This window comes from Phoenix dactylifera, chromosome 5 (genome assembly GCF_009389715.1).
Source record: "Phoenix dactylifera cultivar Barhee BC4 chromosome 5, palm_55x_up_171113_PBpolish2nd_filt_p, whole genome shotgun sequence".
NCBI lineage: Eukaryota > Viridiplantae > Streptophyta > Magnoliopsida > Arecales > Arecaceae > Phoenix > Phoenix dactylifera.
The window spans coordinates 8,318,094-8,343,572 of record NC_052396.1 but is presented as its reverse complement, the minus strand read 5'-3'; the positions used below and the strand labels follow the sequence as shown (position 1 = coordinate 8,343,572).

Genomic DNA, 25,479 nt, shown 5'->3' with positions numbered 1-25,479 from the left:
TATTATTTATTAAAAAAGATTAGAGTATATTATATATGATTATTTAAAAAAATTAAAATAATTTTATAAAAAATAAAAAAAGTTTAATATAAAAATAATAGAAAATTAATTTTAAAGTAAAATAAATTTTTAAAATTTTTAGATAATCATGCATGCTTTTAATAAATTGCTTAACCTCATTCGCAATATATCAAAAATTTTTTCATATAAGAAAATGGAAAGCATGAATTCTTTTGATACATGGAATGCTCTTCTACGGATTGGAAAGCATATGGCTTTGATAGAATATCAAACATCCAAACTTTTTTTTTTTTGTGTTTCTTATTCATTCAGAAGGGACCCATTTTAAAGTAACTATGAAACACATACGCAGCCTAATAACTGAAATTGAAGTTGTTAAAATTCTAAAGATAGTTTTAATTTTTTTTGTACATACTTAAGCTAAAAATAATGTAAATTCCTTCCACAAAAGAAAAAAAAGAAGTTGGCTTCAGATTAAACTGCATTAAAGCTAGGTCAAACTAGGTAGGAGGCATATTAATAAAAAGAGCATTACCTAACCACATGAATTCAATTCACTTTCCATTTGGACTTTTTTTTTATATGGATTTTTTTCTAAATAATTTAGATTCTACGACAGTTTGTTAAGTAGCTTTCTCATCCATCTTTTGCTGATGAAGTCTACATCTATTATTATAGGATTGTTGGAAAATGATGCGCTCGTCCTTCTCATATGTTTATAGAAATATTAATAATGCTGTTGGTTGGATTAAATCTTATATGTCGAATAATGGAAAAACCAATATTATAAATTTTTTGTGCTGATCTTTTTATACAGTTTTTAAATATTTTATTTTCTAACACGTTGTATCTACTTATGTTTCGTTTAATTAAATACCTCCAATTGGCCTAAAACAAAAGGGGAAAGGAAAATCCGCTCCAACAAAAAATTCCAGTCATTAGCTGTGTTTATTGTAATCCCTTCCAAGAGCCCGCTAAAGGCCATTCCGCCATGACCATTACGACGGCTAGCGGCGGTTTCAGACGAAAGCCGTTGTTCTCACGACGTCGCTAAAAGTAAAAGAGCACGCCTCGGTTTGGTAAAGAGCGTCCGTCTCCGTGGTCCGAGGCCTGGTTTTATCTGGGAAAGAACAAACAAACAGAGAGCCAGGAGCCTTGAACCACAAGTTCGCACCTCGGAGCCGGACATTCCCACCGGTAGTCGCGCTCGATCCAAGTGAATATCTGTCTTGGTACCGTTCCTCCTTTTGCTCCTCCGCTACGTCTCCGTCTCCTCCTGGGAATCCTCCGAGAGACCAAAAGGAGGAGAATAAAGGGGGCAGAACTTCCTCTCCTTTTCCTCTCTTTTCTGCCGTCGATGGCTGCGTCGGATCTCCGCCTTTTGGTGCTGTTTTGCTCGTGGGCTCTAATGGCGGGCTCTGCCGCGTGCCAGGGGCCGCCGGGGCTCAGCTACGTCGTCTCGAGCTACGCGCGCGGCGAGACCCGGCTCAGGCCCTACGACTGGACTTACTTGCGAGGTAGGTGGGGGCGGTTTTTCTCGGCTTCTTTTGGAAAATCTTTGGGTGTTTCTTGTTCTGATCTTGATTTGGTTGTTGGAGATAAAAGATCGAATTTTGATGACTTTTTGGTCACCAAGATACAATTGTGATGATTTTTTTTTTGGGTATAAAGATCAAATTTTGATGTCTTTTTTGGTATAAATATTGACGGTCTATTGTTGGCATTTGTAACCGAGGTGCTTGTAAATCTGTTTAAGGATATAGATTTTGTTGTTTTTCTTTTCCGCTCTAATGGCCTGCTGCGTCGCATGCCAGGGACGCAGGGGCCTAGCTCTGGGCTGTCGAGCTATAGGCGCTGCGAGACTTGGTTCTGGCCATGTCACTGGAGTTACTGGAGTGGTGGGCACTGGGCAGGCACGTTTTTTAGGTTTTTGTAGGAGAATTTTTGGATTCCTCCTCTTACAAACTTGGTTTGGTTTGTTTAAGATAAAAGATCAAATCTTTTTGGTTTTTGGGGTATAAGTTCTATGGTATTTCTCTTATAATTGGCAATCGAGATGCTCAAAATCGATGGAGTGTATGGTAGTGAGTCTATAAATTCGTTCTTGGGTTTTGCAGCGGTCTGAGTATTTAATACTCGGTCTCTGTACCTTTCTCTTCTTAAGAGCTCTTCCTTCTTGGTTTATAATTAGGTTGGTTTATTTTATTCCAAAATCGAATTTTGAGAAAATTTTGAGCGACTGTTTCATGCTCCTGGCATACTTTTCTTCTCTCAGCATTTTTATCGGGTTTCAAGAGTGTCGTTTAGTGGAAGTTGCACCGCTTGATGTCTTTTGGAATAAAGAAACTATGCCATCTACTGAATTGGAAGTTTGAGTGTATTTTAGTTCCTTTTCTGGTGATTTTTTGTTGAACATTATCAGCTTTTTAGTGATCAAAATATTGGCTTTTGAGGATGAATTAAAGGTCCATGTCAAATTGAATTATTTGTTTGGGGCCTTTCATTTTGCTAATACAGTTGGTATACTTGCAATCACCTAATGACACTTCATCTTTGGGGAACTGCATAATTTTATCTGTTTGGGAAAGAAACATGGTTGTTACTCATATAAGTATTCGTGTGGTTTCTTATATTTTTTTCAAATTTCTATAGTTTAGTATTGTTAGGTGTGCTTTTCTGTTTTTGAAATAAACAATTCTTTGCACTTTTTGGAGTGTAACTTGCATATTCTGCTATAACCCTCTTTCAACATATCAATTTTTAGTTTTTTTCTCGGGGGGCAGGTGAAGTTACATCAATAGACATGAGAATGTAATCAAGCATCATGAGACTGGACGAGAGTTGATGAGACAAAAGCATATTCATATGGTAGTAGATGACATAAAATAGTTGTATAGTATTTTTCTCTTGCACTTTATGTGGTGGAAATCATAATTAATCCTGACTTAAATAGTTAAATTCCCGTTCTTCATTTTTTTTTAATCATTAGAACCATAGTTCGTCGTATTGGCCCAAACCGGACGGTACAGAGCGTACCGTATCGTACCGTATCATACCGATTTAGTACCAGTATTCGGTACAGGAGGCGTATCGATATTTGGTATTCTGAAAAGATCCTGTACCATACCATATGACACAGTGTTAGTGTGGCACCAATATAGGGTCCAGTACCGAGATAACGAATCTTGATGATTAGAACTCTATGCCAAGTGAGATATATTAATGATCACCATTCTACCTTACCTTATTATTGGTGTGTCATAGCTTTTGTATAGTAAGATGGTGGTGTTCCATATTCTTTATAGTTCAAGGTGTGTACAACATGCTCATGCTGATAAGAACACATGATTGATTTTGCCTCTTCTCTGTCTGGCCAAGAGCTTGGGCATCAGTGAATTTGTTATTTTGAAACTGGATGTGCGCATTGATGATTTTTCTAATTTGCATTATTATGTCAAATGAGTTAGTAATTCATATGTTTTACAAGTCTGCTACTATCTTCTCTTCTACATAGCTGTTATAGTGTCGTCTGTGTCCGTTCCTGATTAATTATTAATATCTCATAAGTTTGCTTGAGATTCAGAGCATTGTAATCTATATCCATGGTTGGATTTGAAACGAGTAGGTACTGCTTACCATCAGATATCTTCTACTGTTACTTTTACTCAGTAACTGGATTCTTTCATTTGACAATTCTCTTGGTTTCTGTTTTGCCTCAACAATGTTAGAACAATGATCTCAACAAAGTTGTTTATTCTTCCATGTTCGTTTACTAGTATAGACATTTTCTGGATATAGAGATTCTAAGTTCTAATAGAAGCAAAAACAAGTATATTTTAGATTTAAAATACCAATTTTTATTTATTTCTAGCTTAACTCTGTATTGCTTTCAAGAGCCTCTGCTACTCTTGCCCGATTGCTGATGCGGCGATGTCCTTTTATTCTCATTTACTTCGAATATGCAGAACTGATCCTAGATTATATTCCATCAAATTTTGCAAAACCCACCTTAGTCTTTCTTCATACTGTTACAAATGTCTGGAATATTGTCAATAACTTGGTTTTACTATCTGCTGATCCATCTCCAGTTCATTTTCCAGTGCAGTTTTCACTGTACATTGATCTGTCACCAGCCTGCTTCATTATTTGTGCAACTTCTCTAGAAACCACCTTTTCCTATGCCATGTTGATGCAGTTCCTTATAGAGATCAGTCACTCTGAACCCTGAAATCATAATTACGCATCAAAAAGCCCTCTCCTCCCTGAGAAAAAGAGAAAAAAAAGAGGGCATCATCAATTCTAAATGCTTTCTATTTTTGATGTACAGGCATGGAATACTTTTTGGGTAAGGCTTAACACAAGGACTTTTTCACCTGCATATTAGTGACTGCAGAGACCAACCTGCATGTCTCGCCTTCAGCATTGAGAAATCCTTGATAAATCTTTTTCATAGCAATACACATCTCTAGTGCACATGCATGTAGGAGAGTTTTCTCGGTTATTTTGAGACTAGATTGCTCTTAAGCTCTCTAGATTGCTCTATACACTACTTCATTGTAAATCCCTCCTTTAGTGTTTTCGGGGATTTGTTAAAAAAATGAGAACCATACTTAATGTTTTGAAATAATTTTGTAATGCTTAGATAATCTGTAGAAAATAATTGATGATGTTTATTTTATGTGGTGATGGATGTACTTCAGCATGGATATCTTTATAGCCTTTTCTTTCCCCAAATTTTATGCTACTATTTGGTTGGACCTTATATTTATTACCTTAATGCAGTTGAACTGCCACCTTGGTTCTCTTCCATGGCGATGACTTTTTTGTCAGATGCGGACATTGTAAGTTTGCTTATTAATTAGTTATATATCTTCTTTTTCAATAACTTCAGAGATCTGCCTGTTCTACATTGCTTAATTATGTTTCCATAAGACCGAATTATTTAATAATGTCAAAGACTAAAGAACCACATGTTGTGCCCCCATGTCATCAATGACTGGTATGATAGCATGTCATGCAGTGTCAGTCATGTATTTGTTCACATGCTAGGTTCATAGCAGGAAAAAAGGTTCCATGCCAGTCTGCATCTTTTTATCCTGATCCATCCTGGTTGGAATGAACCAACATGGATCAGCCTGCATGAGTTACGAATCGGCTATTTGCTTGTCATGCATATAGCTGGCCGGTGTGCAGATTGGTAAGTACTGGTGCTGGCACCTAAAGTTTTGTTATTGTAGCAACACTAAGCAGACTCATATGTGGGCATTTCTGTTAACCACCACTCTCAAATGCATAAGCATGCTGTAATTAGGTATGGAATCAATCAAAAGCTGCAGAACATGGCTCTTTTGTACTAAAAAATTGATCTTGAAGTTTGATATTCTACATATACACATACATACATACTTCCTACCATCTGAGCAAGTCCTATATTCAGTCAATTGAATGAAGAACGACTTAAACTATGTAAAGTTGATCCGATATGTTAGAAAATAAGAAGTCCTATCATTTATATATGTATTGTGTATATTGTGTATATTGTGTATATGTTGCCTGTATATTTTTTTAATTCATGTTTTATGGTATTATGACAAGGGCCTAAACTGTAAATACTTATTTGTATGGGTTATTGCCTTAGTGGAAGGTTATGCAATTCTTTTGGATGTCTTTCACAAATTGCCTTTTCAGTTGCATTCAGCATTCTGTCTATTGATTTTTTTAAAGACCAGGATGATAATGTTTAATTCTTCATCATTGTAATTGCTTACATTAGTCACGGAAAATTTGACATTAATGGCCAGTTGATCAATGTCAAATTGTTGGAATATGAAATTTTATGAGAGATCCATTCTTCATTTCAAGGTCGCTAAGTTGTTGTTTGGGGCACAAAAAGACATCTTTCAATATGTTTCTTTCTCCAGCTTTACTAGTTGCTACATTTTCTAGTGACGATGTGGAAGTTGGATCTTTTTGAAGGCACCGAGCCTAATTTTATGTTAAGGATATTCTAAACCCGTCCAAGCTTATCACACAACATAGTGGACTTTCACGCTTTATTTTGAGCATTATCTCATTATTTGAAACATTATTAGTCATAAATAGTAACAAATGATATCAAATGATTGTTTCTTTAATAAAATCTAATATTTCCACTAAATGTTTTTTGTGGAATCTGTTTCATCTCCTTACAATTCCATTTATTTCTAACGCTGTTTTCACTCCCCTTTAATGAGCATTAAGGTTTCTTTCCTATATGTAATTTGTTATCATATTTGCCTTCTTGAGGTTATTTGGCACTATTTTTTTATTGATACATTTTGGACTTGGAGTTCTTTCTTAAAAAAACAATTTGCTTTCTTCTTTAGTCATGGGCCTTGAGTGCAAGTGATTTGTTCAATGTGTCTTTACATCATTTTGGCTCTTCATTGGCATAGGTGTTGGGCTGGGCTGGGCTCAGACAGTGTTAGAGCGAGATTAGGCTGCATTAAGAAAACAATTTTGCTGTAAGGGTTGGGAGAAAGGTTTAAGATGTGTTGTCTACAAATGTATGACAATCCAAGGTCCTAGTAGTGTTTTGAGACACCAATTGGACCTTGCAAGGCATTGACTTGAAATGGATGGGACGGTCTGGATCTAAATTTGTAGAATGATAAATGCTTGCCATTAAAAGAGTAGGATAGCTAAGCTAGAACTAGAAGGGAAGGGATAACTACTAAATGCTTACTACTAGGGGTCTTTTCCAGCATTTGGAATCTACCAACATCTTTAAAATGGGTTTGCAACTGTTTAGAATCCACGATCTTGCTGTTGAATGTTCCTTGAAAGCCACCAAAGTTTTCTCCTATACCCACTAGAGCCCTTTGGAGTCCACCAAAGTTAGGTAAGATCCATTGCCCAAGGAGATTTATTGATGAAAATCGAGTAGATAGAGGGGATTTATATGTTCCAAGGCCTTTATATTAAAGGAAACTCTGGCTTTACCGGAGCTCTTAATAATTAATATTATCTAGGCTAAGCAATCTAGACTCTAGAATTCCGACCTACTGTTGATCAGGACAATCAGACAACGATATGTGTAGCCAAGATCGACGTAAGCTTTTAAAGTGTCTAGAATCCTTCTATGGCTTGGAGTGATTTAACGGTGCTTGATTTGTTGTAGAAGGTTTATCGGGGCTAAACTTCTTGAAGCTTGCATGATATCTTGTTGATGTTACTAATTGGGTAGCAGTTGTTGGATAATGGCTATAACAATAATGCTCTACTGTTACTTTATCCCTTTATGCTCTTTGGCTTTGCAAACTCTTGGGCTTTCTGTGCTGTTCCTAGGACCCATTTTGAGAGTTTGGTGTCTTCCAAAGGTGAAGAGTATCGAGCGGACTTGCATCAGCTCCCCTTCTGCATGAAGAGTTGAGCTCCGATGAATTGAATGCTTGGCAATCTAAACATAGATCATGATTCAGGTTTTGCAACCTGTTGGTCTTCAATCATTATTCATGATCTCTTTAGCTTGGGTTTGCTCATCTATTTGACCAGATATTTGTGATAAGCTTGGCACTGTATCATCATTTTCTAATTGTCCACAACTGCTTCAACCTCATGCAGTTTCTTTTCTTTGGAAGTATCAACAACCATAGGTCATGACCTTTGTTTGCCTTGTCTTGATTACCAAAGTATGGAGAAAAGTCAGCAATCTTGAGGACTGAAGTATATGTTTTCTAGGAGGTCAAGTCTTGTAGCAATTTCTCCTATTAGTTTGATGAGTAGTACGGCCCAATATGCTTTGGTTGCGGCTTGTCGAACTATTAGGGTGGGTGCTGATTTGGTTGGTAATGGACAGGAACCCAATCTTTAGTCTTGAATTGAATAGTCTATCATTCTTGGTTCCTATGCTCATGGTAAGTCATGATGCTCCTCGCAATCTTATTCTTGAATTCTTCATGTATAGGTGGGGTAGGTATTTATGATCTAGGTTGAGAGAAGTCTTTGCCTCAAGGAAAAGTCTTGTTTGACATCGATAAAGGGACAAGGTCGATTGATTGCTACAGTGTCAGTCGTGATACTATCTTGATGATGATCATCTCTTTGAGCTATGGATGATATTGTCATACGCATACTAGGTTGGTGCAAAACCACATCCCAGGTAGGTAGTTGCATGCTCAGTGATGGGGCAGTGTATCATGTTCTCCAGACTTCTATTAACAACTTCAGTTTGCTTGTCTATCTGTAGATGGAAGGCACTTAAGAAATGTACCTTCATCCCTTCCTTTTCTTGTCTTCTAGAAACAACTAACGAATTTGACATCTCAATTAGACACAATGGATTTGGGAATCCCATGTAGCCGTGCCAGTTTGATGAAGGATGAGTTGGCCACATTTTCTGTTGGTCTCCTTGTGATATGAGACAGTGTGTTCTGTTTTCGAGGATCTTTCCACTACTAAAAATTGGACTCAAGTCCTTGATTTTGGGTAACATTAGGACATGGTCTGTACTCCATACTCAGTTCTTCCTCAAGACACTCAGGGATAGGGAGTTGGGTATCAAGTCCAGTAGTTGGCACTTAAGCCTTAGCAGTTTGGTAGACGTAACGCTGTTAAATTGCCTTGCCTTCATCCTTCTTTATTGTGGGCCATAAAAATTGCCCCTCCACAAGGACAAGTAACTTATCTTGGTTAAAGGTCCAGATAATTCTCCTACATGTAAGTAGTCTTCTTGCAGTGCATACTTTAGGTTGTCTTGACCTTCATATTCTTTTAGTGTCTAGTAAATCTAGCTGGAGCATGGATCTTAGGCGTACATCTCCATCTTCTTAACTCTAATGACTAATTGTTATTTGCAACAAGAGACAAGTTTGTTGGCTTAGAACAGCAACAATCTTGTTTTAAATCCTTGCCTTGTGGACTATGTTTAAGGTGTATATTTACAAAAGGCCGCTGCATTTAGCATGTTTAGTCTTCCATTTCCTCTCGGAGTTCAAATAGTAGAGCCCTTCATAATCAAATAGCAAAAATTCCCTGTGAATGAGGTAATAGTTCCGGTGTTCTAAGGTTCAAGCACAACCCCATGTTGTAAGTGGAGTAGCGTCCTTTGGTGCTGCTAATCTTGTTTGCTTGGCTTGACTTTTTAGGTTTCTTCCTTTTATTCTTGTAGTCATGATTTTACTATTATTTTGCTTCATGGATGACATGGGCCATTGCTTGGTAGCATGGTAAAAGGCTTGGGCTTACAAGCGTAATGGCATGGGTTCAAGTCCTGGGGTAGTTATCTTGTGCAAAAACAAAAGCTAAATGTTAAGTCTCTATCCAATTGCCCCTCCCAGGACCTTGGTTTGCCAGGACCATAACTAGGTAGTAGCAATTATTTGCTTCATGGATGACCGCTCGCTTCTTTGTCTACCTTTACTGAAAGCAGCAAACTTGAGGGTTTTTTGTCTAAAATTCTTGATATTATTTTATCTAATGGCACGACAACTTCATGAAAAAAAGTAGCATAAAGATGTTGTTATATGAGCACATTATCAAGCTTGTGAATGTGCTTGTAAATTCCTTGTTTCTGCTTCTGTTTCCATACGACTTTCAGTTGAAGCCATTTGTAACTTCATTTACTTAGTAATGCTCTTTTTAAGGTTGTTTTTTCCTTCTCGTGCTTTATGCATCTTCACTTCTTTTAATTTACATGTTATCTTGATATTTTTTCCCTTCTGGTGAAAACCAGCTTTCCCTATGTTCTACCAAGTGTACTCATTTCAGACATGTCAATGAGCATAAGTTCACAGCTTTCGACAACCCCTAATTTGAGTATCTTTGTTATGCATAGATATGTTGCTTTATTTCATCCCTTTGTTTTCTTTTTGCAACACATCTCACATTATGTACATGAGTAACTGGTGTAGTGCTTTAGTTATTTACCTTGGCATCAGTATGGACTAGATAATTAGAGCGCTATTTTTCAAATTTCCTTCGGGTAGAAGAAGCTGAGGAAAGCGAAAAAGGTAAAGAAATAAAAATAAAACGAAGAAGCGCAGCGTAGCTAGTAAGAATCACACAGATTACTTAGTTTGAATGTGCCAATCTAACAATTTAGGTGCACAAAAAACTTGCTTTAAATACTTAAGAAGTGCTTCACTTTATAGTTATAGGACCACTGCAACTTGATAAAAGCAATTGATGGATTTGCTGGTTTATTGATCCATATATTTTATCAGGAAGACTCCTCAACAAATAGTGATAGGCCAGTTTTCATTCTGAGGTCAGATTATATGGGCAACTTGGTTTTGAAGTAGGAATCCTTCATCTCCTTGCGTTCGACTTTCTGCATACCATGGAGAAAGCACTGAAAAAAGGAGATATGAGAGTAGAAAAAAGATCAAACAAAATTGACACTGTACTCTTTTACAGTATGTGGTCTTTGCAGGATTAAAAATAGTACTTTATAGAAGAATCACATTTATTACATGTTTCCAAAATCTGTATGTTATTCTCTGACTTGTATAGTGTAGATTTCAGAAAAATGCTCAATTAAAAGTTGTCTACTTAGTTCTTCAGTTTGTATCATGATATTTCTTGTACCCTCTGACTTACGATTTTATAACCCAATCTTGCAGGATATGGAACAAATGGAACGACTTCCAAAGAGCACACTTCCTGTGATATGTTTCAAAGAGGGCAGTCCTCCTATTCCAGATATATCAGAAACTTACTTGAAAGATTCATGTATGGTACTGGATTCACATTTCTATGGATTTATTATGTCTGTTGATTTTATACATAATGCATATATATGCATTATTTCTGTTGGTCAACTTCTGCGATATGTTTACTAAATCCAGCATAAAGAGATGACTGTGTGCTGGTCTGGCAAGTCGATCTGATGACTTTTGATGCAGCAGTATTGCACTCTGCATTTTTGTCCCACCAAAATGCTGGTGTCCCCAATACAGGGATGCTAGAATCTGCATCATAATTTCTGTCCCACCTGAGAGCTTGCACTGCTGGTGTCCCCAATTCAGGGACGCTAGAATCTGCATCATAATATCTGTTCCACCTAAGAGCTGGCATGGTATCACTTATGCAGTACATACATTATCTCCCATTGCCATGTTACTATTTCCTTCTTAGATGATTTTGAACGGGATGGAGAATTAAATGTAGAGTGTTTTATCTACAGCTTGTCATATGGTAGAAAAGTGCCAAATAGTTGTGCATTTGCTAACCCACTCACCCAACTTAAGCCTTCATTTTGTATATTTTTTATCAAAAATTTCAATTAAAACCTCCTATCATGCTGTAGCTAGTGAACTAGGGTTCTTTTGCTTTGAATCTGTAGTGTATGGGCCTATGTAGTTTACTAAGCGATAAAAAATGACAAGTTTGTGAGTTATTCCTGCTTTGAATATGATTTCTTGCTTAAACCCTTTTTTCTTTTATGTTTCAGTCACATTGAAAACAATTTTTTATTTTTTACTAGTATTTTATATTCTAATTCTGCTTCATCAGCTGCATAACATTTTCCCTAAACATATTAATAACGAAGGTTCTTTTTCTGATGGAGTTTATATTACCTATGTCTCTTTTGATGAACCACTCCAATTCAGATATGATTTTGAGCCAGATTATTGCTTCTGTTTCATCATGAAGCAATCTTTTAAGCGTCAGAATATTTTCTTCCAAAAATCAGGGTTAGCTGTGTTGCCTTTTATATATGTTTGTGGTGGAGATTTTTCAATTTTTGTTTCCTTGATCTGTGGTTTTCATGTATTTAAGTGTAATTCTGTGATGATGCAAATAGTCTTAAGGGAAAATACTTCTGTGTTACAGTTTCAAATTTTATCTTGAATGGATCTTTTGGGGGTGCCCAGAATCTCTCCAATGTGGATCAATGCATTCCATTCCAGGAAAATCTTACAGTGATATTGACAAATGAACAGGTTGTTATTCTTTACTGAATTAATTGATATCAAATCTTTATCAGCTGAGACCTAGCTGTGGACTTCATATCAATTTTCAATGACTTCATGATTTATCGTATTGATGTTTTGTTGCTGTAGCTGTGAAACATTGGCCTTATAGATGAACCCAGATCTATTGAAAAATTCTTCTTTCGAATGTTGTTGGCAATATCTATGTTTCTGTGTACAAATTTCAACTGGAAATCATGATAAACCTTTTGTCAATAGATCTTCAAGGCTTGCAACTATTCTGTAGTTTAGTTTTGAAATTACGATGATATCTGACAATCTTATATTACTTACAATGCATATTGACATGAATACATACCTTCATCTCTTACTAGCAAGTTCATTAGAAAACACCTAGCTCTGATCCTCTCTTTCCCTCGAACTACCAAATGAGAAGGAAGAGCATGCTGTTTGCTGTCTCTGATTCTATATTGAACTGTTTAATTTTTCTTTGGTACTTATCAGGAAATTTTCAAGGTCGTATTTATGGAGCCCATCCTAATTGTTGTGATAAGGCTTCTTGTCTGTAAATTCAGCTAAAGGGATGGACATGCGAAGAAAATTCTCCTTTTCCTTGAACCGTTTCATTGCCCTTATATAAGCATATTAATCAAAGCATTGATGATAAACAGCCTTTTGTTAAGTGTCTTTTCTAATTCATCTATTTACTGACTAAATTCCCTCGAATAACCACCAAACCTTAATGCCTGCTTGTACACAAGCATGTGCCTTAGTCAATATGTTACACTTGAGTTGTCTGGACGTATTTCTGCCTGTAGCATCTAAACAAGTAAAAACATTCTATTCACAAAAAAGGAAGCACCGTAAGTTGAGCAAGTATAGGAAGACTGTATCCACTAGGTGTGGTGGGCAATGACCAAACTTACAATTTGTTCTTGCTTCTTTTTTGTTTAACTAGCTCACTGATTCATCTGAACAAGCCATTTACATCTTGTAGTTTCAAAGTGCAGTTGGATGCTGAAGAGTTTCTTGGCAGATATTGAAATGCTGCATATGCATTCATAAAAATGTTCATGAATTGCTTAATTAATTGGACATAGGGACGCAAGATTGTAAAACATGATGGTGAAAAAAAGACCAATAACATTATTATTCCTTTTCTAGATGTAAAAGAAAGGAATTTTCAAGCACAAGGATTAAGGATCCGGTTTGTCCTAGTGGCACCAGACTGAACTGGAGAGAGACTTGGAACTAGGATGCACCTGGGACCTCAAGTCACTCCAGACCTGGTAATGCTGGTCCTAGTGGTTGTATCCCGACACTTGAGATGACCTGGCATCTCAAAACTTTGATTTTTTTAATTTGATTAATTAATTATTTTTTTTCTTCATTCTAGTTGTTTATGGTGATCTGGTCTATCTTAGTACCATCTTGGGACCAGATTGGGACGGCCCCTGGACTGGGATTTGGACCCTTGATTGAGAATCTGTGTAACACCTTAGCTATGATGTGAGTAATGTCTAGGAGTAGATGTGTAAGTAAGTGCTAAGGTTTGAACCTATGCACTCTCAGTGTAGTAATTTGCACCACCATCTGATTCTCTAACTTAACCAAAGAAATGATGTTTAGCTTATTGTTCATATAAGAAATATGAATATCCAAGGAACATGTAGTATCCACTAGTAGGATTTCTAAAAAGGTCGGCGCTTTCCTTCGGAGAACTAGTAGTCAAAACAATGTAGTTATAATCTAGTCTACATAAAAGCATATTTAGCCATCAAAAAGTGAAAGTGATTAAAGAGGTTCAACCATAAGCAAACTAGCTTTCTTAGCCCAACATCAATCTCTTAACTCATTCTACTTGGCATTTAGCATCACTGGCTAGAGTCCCAAACAAACACAGCTGAAAATAGTCTTTAGAACAACCAACTCATTAGTCGAGCATGGAAAACAGGCAAATTGCTGGTATAAGAGAGATTACAAACTTTATAGGGAAACCAGCATGTATAGGTTGTCCAAAACAATTGGAGAAAGAATCAGAAATTAAGATTTATCTGTGCTTTAATTTGGTTTTGATTAAATCTCTTTAATATTTTCTGAGCAGTGTCATTATTTCAAATGTGATAATTTGCTTGGAACAATATTCTCTGTTTGGCTTCTATCACCAAAAAATTTCTGTTTGGCTGCTTTTCGTAAATTACTTTGTTGTTTAGAATCAAGATATTAATTATGATCGAGAAATGCATCTTGCTATTATGATTTATTTTACCTTAAAGGATAAAGATACTTTTTTCTTAGAATCTTTAGTTTACCACTGTAGAAGTGGATGATATCATCTTAGAAATATGTTCTGCAGATATCTCCAGGGATATGGTACATTGGATTCTTCAATGGCCTTGGACCTGCTCGTACGCAATCAAAAATGGTATTCTCTTTTTATTTGCATTAAATGGATATCTTATCTGATTTTATACCTATTGCCTGTCTTCTGACTCCACACGAATGAAAAATTAAATGTGTTCAGTTCCATCAATGAGTTAGCTTATTTGATTTCTGGTTTCTTTTGTTGTCCTCTTTTCTTAGATGGTTGAATTGAAAAGAACTTTTGAATCATATTGCAGATTAGTCGAGGCAAGGCATACGTGTTCAGCACCAGCATATTTGTAGAAGGATGTCCCACCTCAACAATTTGGGGTCCTTACTGTAATCAGACAGTCAATATGATTTCTTGTTCTCAATCTTTAACAAACAAGCAATCAAGGAATCTTTTAGATTTAACAATGTACAAAAGTGGCAGTTTGAACCATATGGTGAGAACTGGAGACCATAGGAAAGCTGGTTATCATTTGGTGTCCAAACGCTATGCTATTGAAGGGAAGCAAGTGGTGTCCAATGCCAGTATGCTTACAACAACAGAAAATTTGATCACATGCAGCAATTCTATTGAGTCATCGTGCCTTGGACTGGGAGAGTTAAAATTCTACTTCTTGGATATATTGGGTGTAGCATCCCAATTTAAAATTACAAGTACCGATTTCAGACTAAATCAAACATCTTCCATGGATAACCCAGCAAACTTTAGTGGAATGCTTCTAATGTGCTATGTTCGCTTTAATGCAATGCCGCTTAGGACTTTACATGATCATTCTGCTGATATAAGTAGGGCTCCTTTAATTGTAAAGTCGCCAAAAATTGGACGCTGGTTCATTGCCATTGAGGCTGTTAACCAGACAGAAGTGAATGGAGTGATACAAGAAAGATACTCAGATATCCGTCTGTGTTTCTCGTTTCAGTGGCAAGTGTATGAATGCCTTGGTGGAAAGGCTGGAGTCAACTGTACATGGGAGACATATGTCCTTCAGGTAGAACTATTGGCCACTATTTATAATCTGCGAGAGCCACTATGATTTTATGTGCTGTTATGTTATTTAGAAGTTTAGTCACAGATATCAATGTCAAAAAATGGGATCCAGTTTCCCCAATAAATGATCCATGTACTTTCAATAAAAATGTGCATTAACATGCCAGGAGCATGGCAAAATGTGATTAATAGCAGGACATAGAGGTAACTAGAATAAAACATACATGCTACAATTATATAAGTCATATTTCACTGCATTTGTGCACACTAAACGCATCTATTATAAAAATTTAATCTTTGAAAGGGGGATAGATATAGGGAGAACAAGAAGTGAAATTCAAGGATGAGGTATGGGGTGTTGATGGCATGTCAGCCTGGTATTGGCATACACATACTATCTCAAGTCGTGCACTGCCTGTGCTTGGCATGCATTGGCACAGTTGTGTTTCAATCACTGGCATGAAGGTGAGATTGAGAGAAAAGTTCAGGCTTGGTTTTCAACAATTGTGCTGTTCAGACAAATGAGAAGATACTTGCAATTATAAAAATAAACCCTCTCTGTATGGTAAAAGAAACTCGTAGAACCTAAACTTTTGTTTTGCACCAGCAAAAATGAAGACTGAATTTATCTAAAGTTCATGTCTGGTTTTCAACTTGAACAATATTATTGATGTACTACTACTCAGTCCGTAGATGCATATTCATTATATGTACACACAACCTGCAAAGAGACAGCCATCACGGAGCAATATTCTGCAACATAAATTCTTGATCTATTAAAAGGATAAACTCTTAGACTGAAATGGTTGGTAGCACTCATCTTGTTTAGAATCTTGTTTTATCATGCTCTATTTTCAATAACAATGAGCTGTTTTGATGTGAAACAGTTTATTTGCAATGTGGAAGGGACATTTGTATCTGTTAAATCATTTATGAAGAGACTTTTCCAGTTTACTGTCAACAAATTTGTTAGATGCATTTTTATTCATTTTACTAAGGGTGTGGTATATAATTCTATTATATTGGATATTGTACATTTATGTTGAAGCTTTGTGAAAGTTGACCGCTTCTTAAATTGCTGCCCAACAGCGAGTCAGAATTGGAAAAACTGAATCCAGCTGAATTTAGTGAAAGGTTTCTTCTTGGTATTACTTGGATGTATTAAAATAGCATTGACCATTTAAGAATTTGCTGCTTGCAGAGAGTTCCCAAAAGAAGTTCAAGTTCTCCTCTTGAATCATATTATCTTCCTATTATGGAATATGGGTCCACGGCGAACAGTGATTTCTCCTTGGAACACCTTTTAAGCAACTCTTCTGTTGAGCAATCTGGATGGACTTACTTCTTCCTGGACATTCCCCATGGTGCGGCAGGGGCTAATATGCATGTTCAGTTGACATCAGATTCAAAAATCAATTATGAAATATACTCCAGATTTGGTGGCTTACCATCTATTGATAGCTGGGACTATTATGCGAACAGCACAGCTAGTAGCAATGGTTCCGCATTTTTAGCATTGAATGATTTGAGTGGTAAAAGAATTGAATTTTATATTGTATATGCCAGGGAAGGAACCTGGTGTGTTGGACTGAAGCATCCTCTTGACAATCATTTCAAACATCAGACTACCATGTCCATTTCCCTTGATGGATGCCCTAGTCACTGTAATTATAATGGAGCATGTCACAGTTCAATAGATCAAAGTGGATTGACATTTTACAGGTCATTCACTTGTTTCTGAAATTTTACCGTTCTGTACTTTACTGTCAATACTAAACTTCCTTGTCTACTGTGAAGGTACAGAATCTAGATAATCCACATTGATCTGTAGTGAACTAACATAAGCATTGCTTCTTTCCTTCCAGCTACTGCGCCTGTGATCGTGACCATGGAGGCTTTGATTGCAGCAATGAACTTGTTACACCGAAAGGTACTCATAATGTATCACATAAATGTTTTAACCTATGTATATCTGTGTTCATGTTCTCTCACTTGCAATGTTGTGCAACTGTAGCTGGTTTGCCCAATTTCTAGAATTTTGGTGCAGATTTCCTCTTTGAGAACATATACTTTATGATGTAAAAGCACACTAAATAAGCATAGGAATCACCATAAGGCACATACTTGCGAAATATAATTGTGCTCTATTATGGAATGAGCTACAAAATATTGTTTACAGCTTACCGTTCTATGTAGGAGACTTGAATCATGGTTCGCCATACTAATATATACCACTCCATGCCGAGTGTACCATACCATACCAATATTGAGACTCGATTAGGGGGAGGGGGGCACACCAAGTCTCCATACACCGAACCAATTCCCATACTAAGTGTATGGACACCGTACTATCATATTACTAGTACGGGGTTAGGTATCGAGATGGCGAAACTTACTTGAAAAAACCAACTCTTGTTGGTCATTATTGGCAAATTCACAAACTTGTTTCATTTTGAAGTAAGGGTAGCTATAGAAAGTTCAAAACTTGGTCAGCCAAAATGCTGAGTTTTGGTTGCAGTCAGCTCCAAGATTGTGCTGACATGCTGATATTTGTCAAATAGACAACACTTTAAAGCAAATTTATAGAAGAAAAGGTAGAGATAGATTAATAATGATGTGAAAGAAAACGAAAGAGAAGGATAAGCAGTGCTCTAAAAAGGCAAGGGGCATATGATCTGTAATACCAAGTAAATTTTTGCATCTTTGTTTACTAAAATGTTAAGGGCAGCTCCCACTAATGGCCAATATAAAAAAGAACCATGAACCCTACTACTGGAGTAGACTGCACTGGGTAAAAAATTGTTATTTATTTTGAAATCAATGAGAATTACAATGTGGAATCAATTATATACCAGATCATAAGTATAACAGATCAACTCCAAACATGTTTCTTATGTGGTATCGACTAGAGAATTTCTGTTTCTTCAGTAAATTTTCTGGTCATATATCAATTAGTTCTTCAATAGATAATGCATGCAATTTCCTATTGACTAGGTATTGCTAATAAGCACCATTTTATTATGAGTAAACTTTGCCATTTAATATGGGTTACTTCATTAATTCTAGGGCACATGTGGCAGTCAATCTTTCTAGTTGCTTCGAATGCAGCAGCTATCTTACCCGCATTTTGGGCCCTCCGACAGAAGGTAATTTTTTTAGTGATCCCTGTTGACACAAAATATTTTCTCATAGCAATCAATAATTTTCAACTGTTCAAATATGCATTTTAGAGTTAATTTATACTAATCACCCCTTAAAATTACTAGTGATGATAATTTGTTTCTCACAAAGGGCTCATCTTTGATATGTAATCTGAAGAGTAATGTGCATCAGCTTCCTAGGATAATAATTGTTTTAATTTCTGATTATCTTCGTTGCATTGTTTAAAGTGTTGATATAGATCATGCTGTATTTTCCAAAGTTAGTGTTTTTCTGGGTTACAGGCAGGATGAGCTCCTTATCCTGGTGGCTGCATATTTTCAATGTATGGATGGCAAGAGGCCTCACAGTGATTGACTGCTGGTGGCAATCATTATATATGCAAAGAATGCTAATTTAGTTTATTCGAGCCATCCTTTTGATACCCACGTCATCCTCTTTTAGTGCATGACTACTATTCAATTTTATATCCTAGTGTTCTAATTTAAAACCTTTGCTCTGTAATTGAAGTAAAACTAATGTTTCCTTCAAAAACAATAAATTCAATGAAAGTTCCTTCAAACTTCCATGTACATAATTAGGAAAATATTGAAAATTATCTAATAAACATTATTCAGTACTTAATTAAAAACTGTGTTCTTTAAAAGAAATAATGCTAGAAGGAAGAACCAAAATTGTTTAAAAATATCGCCCTGACTAACCGTATCTAATATATTTTCCAAATCCATATATTAACAGTTGAATTCCCTTCATTAACTTCATATCTCGAGGATACGTAGAACAAAATATATTTGAAATGTAAACTTGAAACATAAGAATATTTGAAATGTAAACTTGAACATAAGTATATCCATTTGTTTAAAGCCTATCAGTAAAATTAGAAAGTACGAGTTTGTGGAGTATTCATCATCTTCTTGTAAACAAGCTCAGTGATTGAAGTGTCTTTCACTTTTATCTGCATTGAAAAGGCAACAGGCATGTTTACGCATGTCTCCAGTTTTGAATGATTCTAGTTTATTACGAGATCGTCACATTAGTCTATAAGGTGTGTTTTAAACTCCAGAAAATGTTTATGAGCACCAGCATGCATCAGCTAGTTTTGTTTATGTAGATATTCAGAGAACATCAACTAATATATACGTTTATTTTCTTCATTTCTGGCCAGCCGAGATGTGATCATCATTTTGTCTGCACTTCAACCTTTTTATGTCGTACTTTGGCAGCACTTAAGTGCTGTGTTTTCTGTAAATCTGTAAATAGTTGTTTGTTATTTTGTATTTTGCTAGATCTGCATGAAATACATAAATAAATAAATAAGGTCTTTGCTAATGCCTTATTACATTTGCTCTAAGGCATATGCTGAATGGATCCTCTTCTCTTCAAGTGGAATTTCAAGTGGTTTATATCATGCATGTGATGTAGGCACTTGGTGTGTCCTGTCCTTCCATGTACTACAGGTATTATCTTGCACCCTCTGCTTGCTCATCAATTCCTAAGAAAAATGAACAGTACGGCTTGTAGCAGAACTGTAAATAACAAGTTATGACATGGAAGTTCTGATTGAAGATACTAAAGTGAAAGCAGTTCATGATGCTAAACTATCTTTTGTTGGACTACTTGTAACTGAATTAGTTAGACAGTGGCTAACATTTTGACTGAACCATTTCTTTTTAACCTGTTATGTAGTTTCTGATTAGTAAACAGAACTTATATGGTTTATTGATTCTTCTTAATTTGTTAATTAATTAATTACCATTGTTGTAAGGTAACTTCCGATTTCATAGACCATGTGATCATAGGTTTGTAGATAATAATGGAGATCATAATGGCTGCAGTATCCTTAGTTGCAAGAAAAATTGTGAATCTAATATAATAAAAAATGAAAGTAAAATTCATTAACATCTCATTTTTGTCTGGCCAAGATATAACAATCATTTTAGGCCCTGTTTGGGGGAGCTTTTGGAGGGCCAACAAGCACTTTTTAGCCCTCAAAAAGTACTTTTAGATAAAAAATGGTGTTTGGTAAAATTTTCAGAAATATGTTTCAGCTTTTGCGGGGAGCTTCTCCTCAAAAGCTGTTTTCAGCTTTGTTGGAAAGCTGTTATTTGGACCAAAATACCCTCATTTAAATCTCACTTTTTTTTCCAAAACCCTCATCCCGCCTCTTCCTCTCTCACCCATCCTCTCCCTCTCCCTCTCTATCTTCTTCTTCCTCTCAACGCCGCTGCCTCTGTTCCTTCTTCCTCTTCTTTTTTTTTTTCTTTTTTTTTTGTTTTGGGAGCTCATGGCTGCCCATGGTGGCAACCACCATGCTGGCCACCACCCATGGCCAGTGACCCCTCTATATTTCAACGAAATAAAATAATAAATAAATAAATAACTAAATAAAATAAATAACAAGAAAAATAATGAGTGAGTGACAAATAATCTGATCTAAATAAATAAATAAATAAATAAATAAAAATAATAGTATTTATTTAACCAATTCTATCACCTAGTCAGAAAATGTGTTAGAGAGATAAATGGTCATTAGAAGGATGAAAAATTAATTTACACTAATAATTATAATATTTTATATATTTATTATTGTATTATACTATAAATATAATATTATATTACATTATATCATAATACATTGATATGTTATGCTAAATAATTTAATATTATATTAAATATTATTCTATAATACATAATGTTATGGTACTATATTATAATAATATTATATTACATTACATTAATATTATATTATATCATATATTTATGTATTAATACATATTATATTTTATTATGCTCTGTTATATAATACTGATAATGTCCTTTATGGTCATTTTGTCACTCAAAAGTACTTCTCAGTTTGTTTACCAAACACATGTTAAAGTGCCACAGCACTTTAGAAATATAGTTACCAAACAGCAAACAGCTTTTTATAAACGCTCTGCTTCAGACAGCTCTACTTCCAAAAGCTCTACTACTAACAGCTCGCCCAAACAGGGCCTTAGCATATGTGCCACAAGTCAAGAGAACTCAGTATCTCTCTCCACGTGCACGCCCCCCCTGCGCCGCGCCTAAAATGTTTTGCTGGTTGATTATTATATTTACCACAAAGTTCAGCATTGGCTGGTACTTATAGGAGGACAAGGATGTATCCTAATGCTTTACCGACCTGTAGGGCCAACCGGTCGGGTACAGGTCAAGCATGGGAGACCCACTAGCAGGTCAGATCGAGTTTGGGTTGATGGGTGCCAATTTGTTGGGTCATTGTGTATGCGAACAATGTTTTAAAATACCACCAAAAAGGTTTTTTGTAAATAGCCTTGTTTTGTAACCACACACTTCCATTATTTTAGGGATAACACATAGGAGAAGTATGATCCAAATAAAGAGTGCAATTAATACTTTAATTAAAAACAAAAAAAAAAATTGAGATGGAAGAATCACAGCCATGTATCTAAAGTTAGAAGCTTCAAACTTAAACCTAGCTTTTCTTGTCTTCTCTCTCCATCCTCCACTCCCATCTTCCCCCCCATGCCACTACCTCTGCCCTCTCCTCTTCCTCCTCTCTCATCCCATTTATTCCCTTCTTCCCCTACTCTTTTGGGCTTTAAGTGTGGTCTCTTACAGCAACAATAACTAATCACTAGTCATCAAAAGTTGAACTTGTTAAGGAAGGAGCCAACAATATAAATCATGCCCTTAGCACCTCTCTGCTCGTGAAAATTGGCCTGAAGGAGAGTGGACCCATGACTTTCAGCTCTAGTACCATGTTAACTGACCATCAGATTTTAAAAGCTTAAGGAAAGGGTCAACAATGTATATTAGGCCTTGGTAGGTAAATCATAGCACCTACAGTAAACTGCTTCTACCATCCACTGCACTAGGTTCAAGCCACCGTCTTTCTCCCTACCCCATTAGCCTACTCCCAGCTGCCCCATTGCCGCCCTCTAGCCTTACCCCCACCTCGCCTGCCTGTTGGCACCAGCTCACCACTGTCACGCCCCCGCCTCCTCGGGGCACGTGAGGCACCCATTGCCCACGTGGGGACCACATGAGGAGGGACCGCGGGGCTTCCCTACCAGATATTGTCCGGTTCCGGGGCTTCACGCAAGCGTCCTTCACCCCTCCCCGGTTTTGTTTTCCTCCCAAAACGCATCTGCAGGATTTGGAGACACCCGCATCATATATCCAGATTCTAGAACGAGTCTTTCCGATGTGAGACTATTGGGCCTCACACTCTTCCCACCATCGGACAAGAGCCGTCCTCGGCTCTGATACCAAATGTCACGCCTCCGCCTCCTCGGGGCACGTGAGGCACCTATTGCCCACGTGGGGGCCACATGAGGAGGGACCGCGGGGCTCCCCAGCCAGATATTGTTCGGTTTCGGGGCTTCACGCAAGTGTTCTTCGCCCCTTTCCGGTTTTGTTTTCCTCCCAAAACGCGTCTGCAGGATTTGGAGACACCCGCATCATATGTCCAGGCTCTAAAACGAGTCTTTCCGATGTGGGACTATTGGGCCTCACAACCACCACCTAGCCAACCCATTGCCACCTCATTATCCAACCTGCTGCACCACAATCATCTAGCCAACCACTCATCATGGCTCCTTCACTCAGCTTCCCCCCTGTCCTCCTTTCTTTTAATATATATCTCCCTTTGAACTGAGTAAACAGGTTGGTTTGAGGTCAACAGAGATAGCCTGCTGGCAGGTTTGGGTCAGCCTCTGTTGACCTGCAGGCAGGTCCGATCAGGTTTGATAGGAGTTTAATATCAGAAAGGATAATTTTGTCATTCAAAATAATATTTTGAAGAAAAAGATATAATATCAAATCACTTTGTTGGTCGGGACTTAAATATAATTCGAATGGTTATCTGATCGTAATTTATTGTCTGCTTAGGAACCTGTAGATCCCTGCTAACATGAAACTCCTATATATGTTTCTATGCATCCTTTTTTCCCAGCCAGTAAAAATATTAATTGCTGAACACATAACTGTATGTGGCTTCAGTTTCTAGACTTTTGGCTTTCTTTTATGGCTGTGGTGAGCACTTTTATATATATGGCTGCAATTGATGAGGCTTCAAAAAGGGCGATCCACACAATTGTATCTATTCTCACTGCTCTGTTGGCTTTGATGGGTGCAACCAGGTATGTATGCTGGATAAATGATTTTGTATGTAGATTTTATCTCCATTTGCTGGTTCTTAGACAGATATTGGTTATCATAATTTCAGGTCAGCAAATATTGTCATTGTTATAGCAATAGGCATTCTTGGTCTTCTTTTTGGATGGTTTTTAGAGTTTTCCACGGCACACAGATCCATATACTGTCCACCAAGATTCAACTTAAATATGCCTGAAAGGTATGCTTCCATAAAATTGCTGAATATATTACATTTTTACATTCATATTATATATTGATGGGTAATTTTGATGTTAAGTAACATCTGGTCCAGCGGCACTATTGGTAATTTGCCCTTCTCTTTAAGAACCCAGTAATTGTATAGTGTCTATGGTTTGTTACAAATGCTATAGTAAGCAGCCAACAGTAAATCTATTAAAGTTCTTCAATAGCTCATTCTGACTTTTTTGCAGATGGCAAAATATTAAAAGTTGGTTCTGGAATCTTATGAGAACACTGCAGAAAAGATTTCGTTGGCGATTTATATTGTTGGGTTTTATGGCATTAGCTTTGGCGGCAACAAGCTGGAAAATGGAAACCAACGAAAGCTACTGGATATGGCACAGGTATGAGAGTTTTTAATCATATAAATTACCAATGATATCATTTCTTGCTTTCAAGGGTTCAGTTATGTTGGATCAGCTCATTTGCTTACTGTCAAATATGACTCCTGTTGTGTTCAGTGGAAATTTGATAGTTCCTACTGTACCTCCATATAGCCTATGTGCTGATGGAGAACACTGTAATGCTCAGAATTTATATGAATGTTTTAGCATGCAAACATGTTTACTTGTGATGGTTCTTACTTGCTGGAGATAATTTACTTGACTGCAGCTTATGGCATATTACCATATACACATCTTCCTTCTTCTTCTTGTGCTCAACTTGCGCAAATAGAAGCAATGAGCAGCAAGAGCCTGAATATCAGCTAACACGGCAAGACTCATCATCAAGAGCAGAGATAAGAGAGTAAACAGAAAAAAGAAAACTGGATGAGGAAATTTATGGGAGCTGGTAGTCTGTACATTTTTAGTGACTATTTATGTCAAGTAAGTTGTGACTGATGTTGGTAGAGCCAAATTTGTTTGTTTGCTATGCAGGAGTCCATCAATTTCTGAAGCAATTAGCATCCCAGACATTGTGGGGATTTTATTTATGTCTTGCCACATCATGCTATGATGATGATGATGCATGGCCAAGCGTATAAGGAAGCCAGCTGTTCAGATTGATCCGGTCTAATGCCACGACATCCAACAATTGTACAGTTCAGGGTGCAGAGGGGGGAAAAATCAAGACTAGGGATCAATCTTCATATACGTATGTAAGTCTGGCTGAAATTTTGTGGGGTGAGTGAGATTAGTAGATTCGATGTTGGTTACTTTTAACTACGTTTAGTAACGGTGGAAATAAGGTTTACAAGGGAAGTTCTGTATTCCTATAAAATTTTCAGCAATAATCAGGTTAGCCTAAAGATCCTACAGGTCAAATAATAATGTTAGAATTGGTTGTAAATGTGGGAATTGCTTCAGAGTTAATTGAAGTGATCGAGTTACAGACTATTCTATACTCATATTTCTTTGCCTTCAATGCTGGATTTGATGGTTCCTCTTTCAATCCATATCGCACCTGTATATATGTCTTAAAACAATCTGATCATACAGGAATGTGTGTACGTTACATGCATGCTTGCACACATAAACAGATGCCCTTGTTTATGGATGCAAAACTTTGATTTACATGCATGTGCCTCTGCACCCATGCACGTAGAAAGTTGAACTTTGAGTGCATGCTGCACTTGTCTCAGGTGTCCGTCGTTTGCAGGCATGCGATGCTTGTGTGCTTGTA

The 25,479-nt window shown here is 36.8% G+C and overlaps 1 protein-coding gene across 4 annotated transcripts; it reads left to right on the top strand.

Moving 5' to 3' along the window:
• Positions 1-1,008: 1,008 nt before the first annotated feature.
• LOC120110856 lies at positions 1,009-25,204 on the top strand. 4 transcript variants are annotated; one of them, XM_039126731.1, is made up of 15 exons: positions 1,009-1,538; positions 4,804-4,862; positions 10,623-10,731; positions 11,836-11,945; positions 14,293-14,361; positions 14,558-15,298; positions 16,499-17,019; positions 17,163-17,227; positions 18,364-18,443; positions 19,809-19,913; positions 23,461-23,600; positions 23,687-23,815; positions 24,048-24,200; positions 24,469-24,648; positions 24,735-25,204. In XM_039126731.1, exons 1-14 carry the CDS (start codon positions 1,379-1,381, stop codon positions 24,605-24,607), a joined length of 2,580 nt encoding a protein of 859 aa, XP_038982659.1. In that variant the 5' UTR covers positions 1,009-1,378; the 3' UTR covers positions 24,608-24,648; positions 24,735-25,204. The 4 variants fall into 4 exon arrangements, with proteins under 4 accessions (XP_038982659.1, XP_038982658.1, XP_038982661.1 ...); XM_039126730.1 differs by having other exon boundaries at positions 24,469-25,204; XM_039126733.1 differs by lacking the exons at positions 1,009-1,538; positions 4,804-4,862 and having other exon boundaries at positions 10,623-10,736; positions 24,469-25,204.
• The last annotated feature ends 275 nt before the right edge of the window (positions 25,205-25,479 follow it).

What these genes read in the sequence shown, in the direction of transcription:
- LOC120110856 (XM_039126731.1), top strand. Translation starts at nt 1,379, where the DNA reads ATGGCTGCGTCGGATCTCCGCCTTTTGGTGCTGTTTTGCTCGTGGGCT. An exon ending in CTCGTACGCAATCAAAAATG is followed by an intron (nt 14,362 to 14,557) that starts GTATTCTCTTTT and finishes ATCATATTGCAG; the next exon opens with ATTAGTCGAGGCAAGGCATA. An exon ending in AGTGGATTGACATTTTACAG is followed by an intron (nt 17,020 to 17,162) that starts GTCATTCACTTG and finishes CTTTCCTTCCAG; the next exon opens with CTACTGCGCCTGTGATCGTG.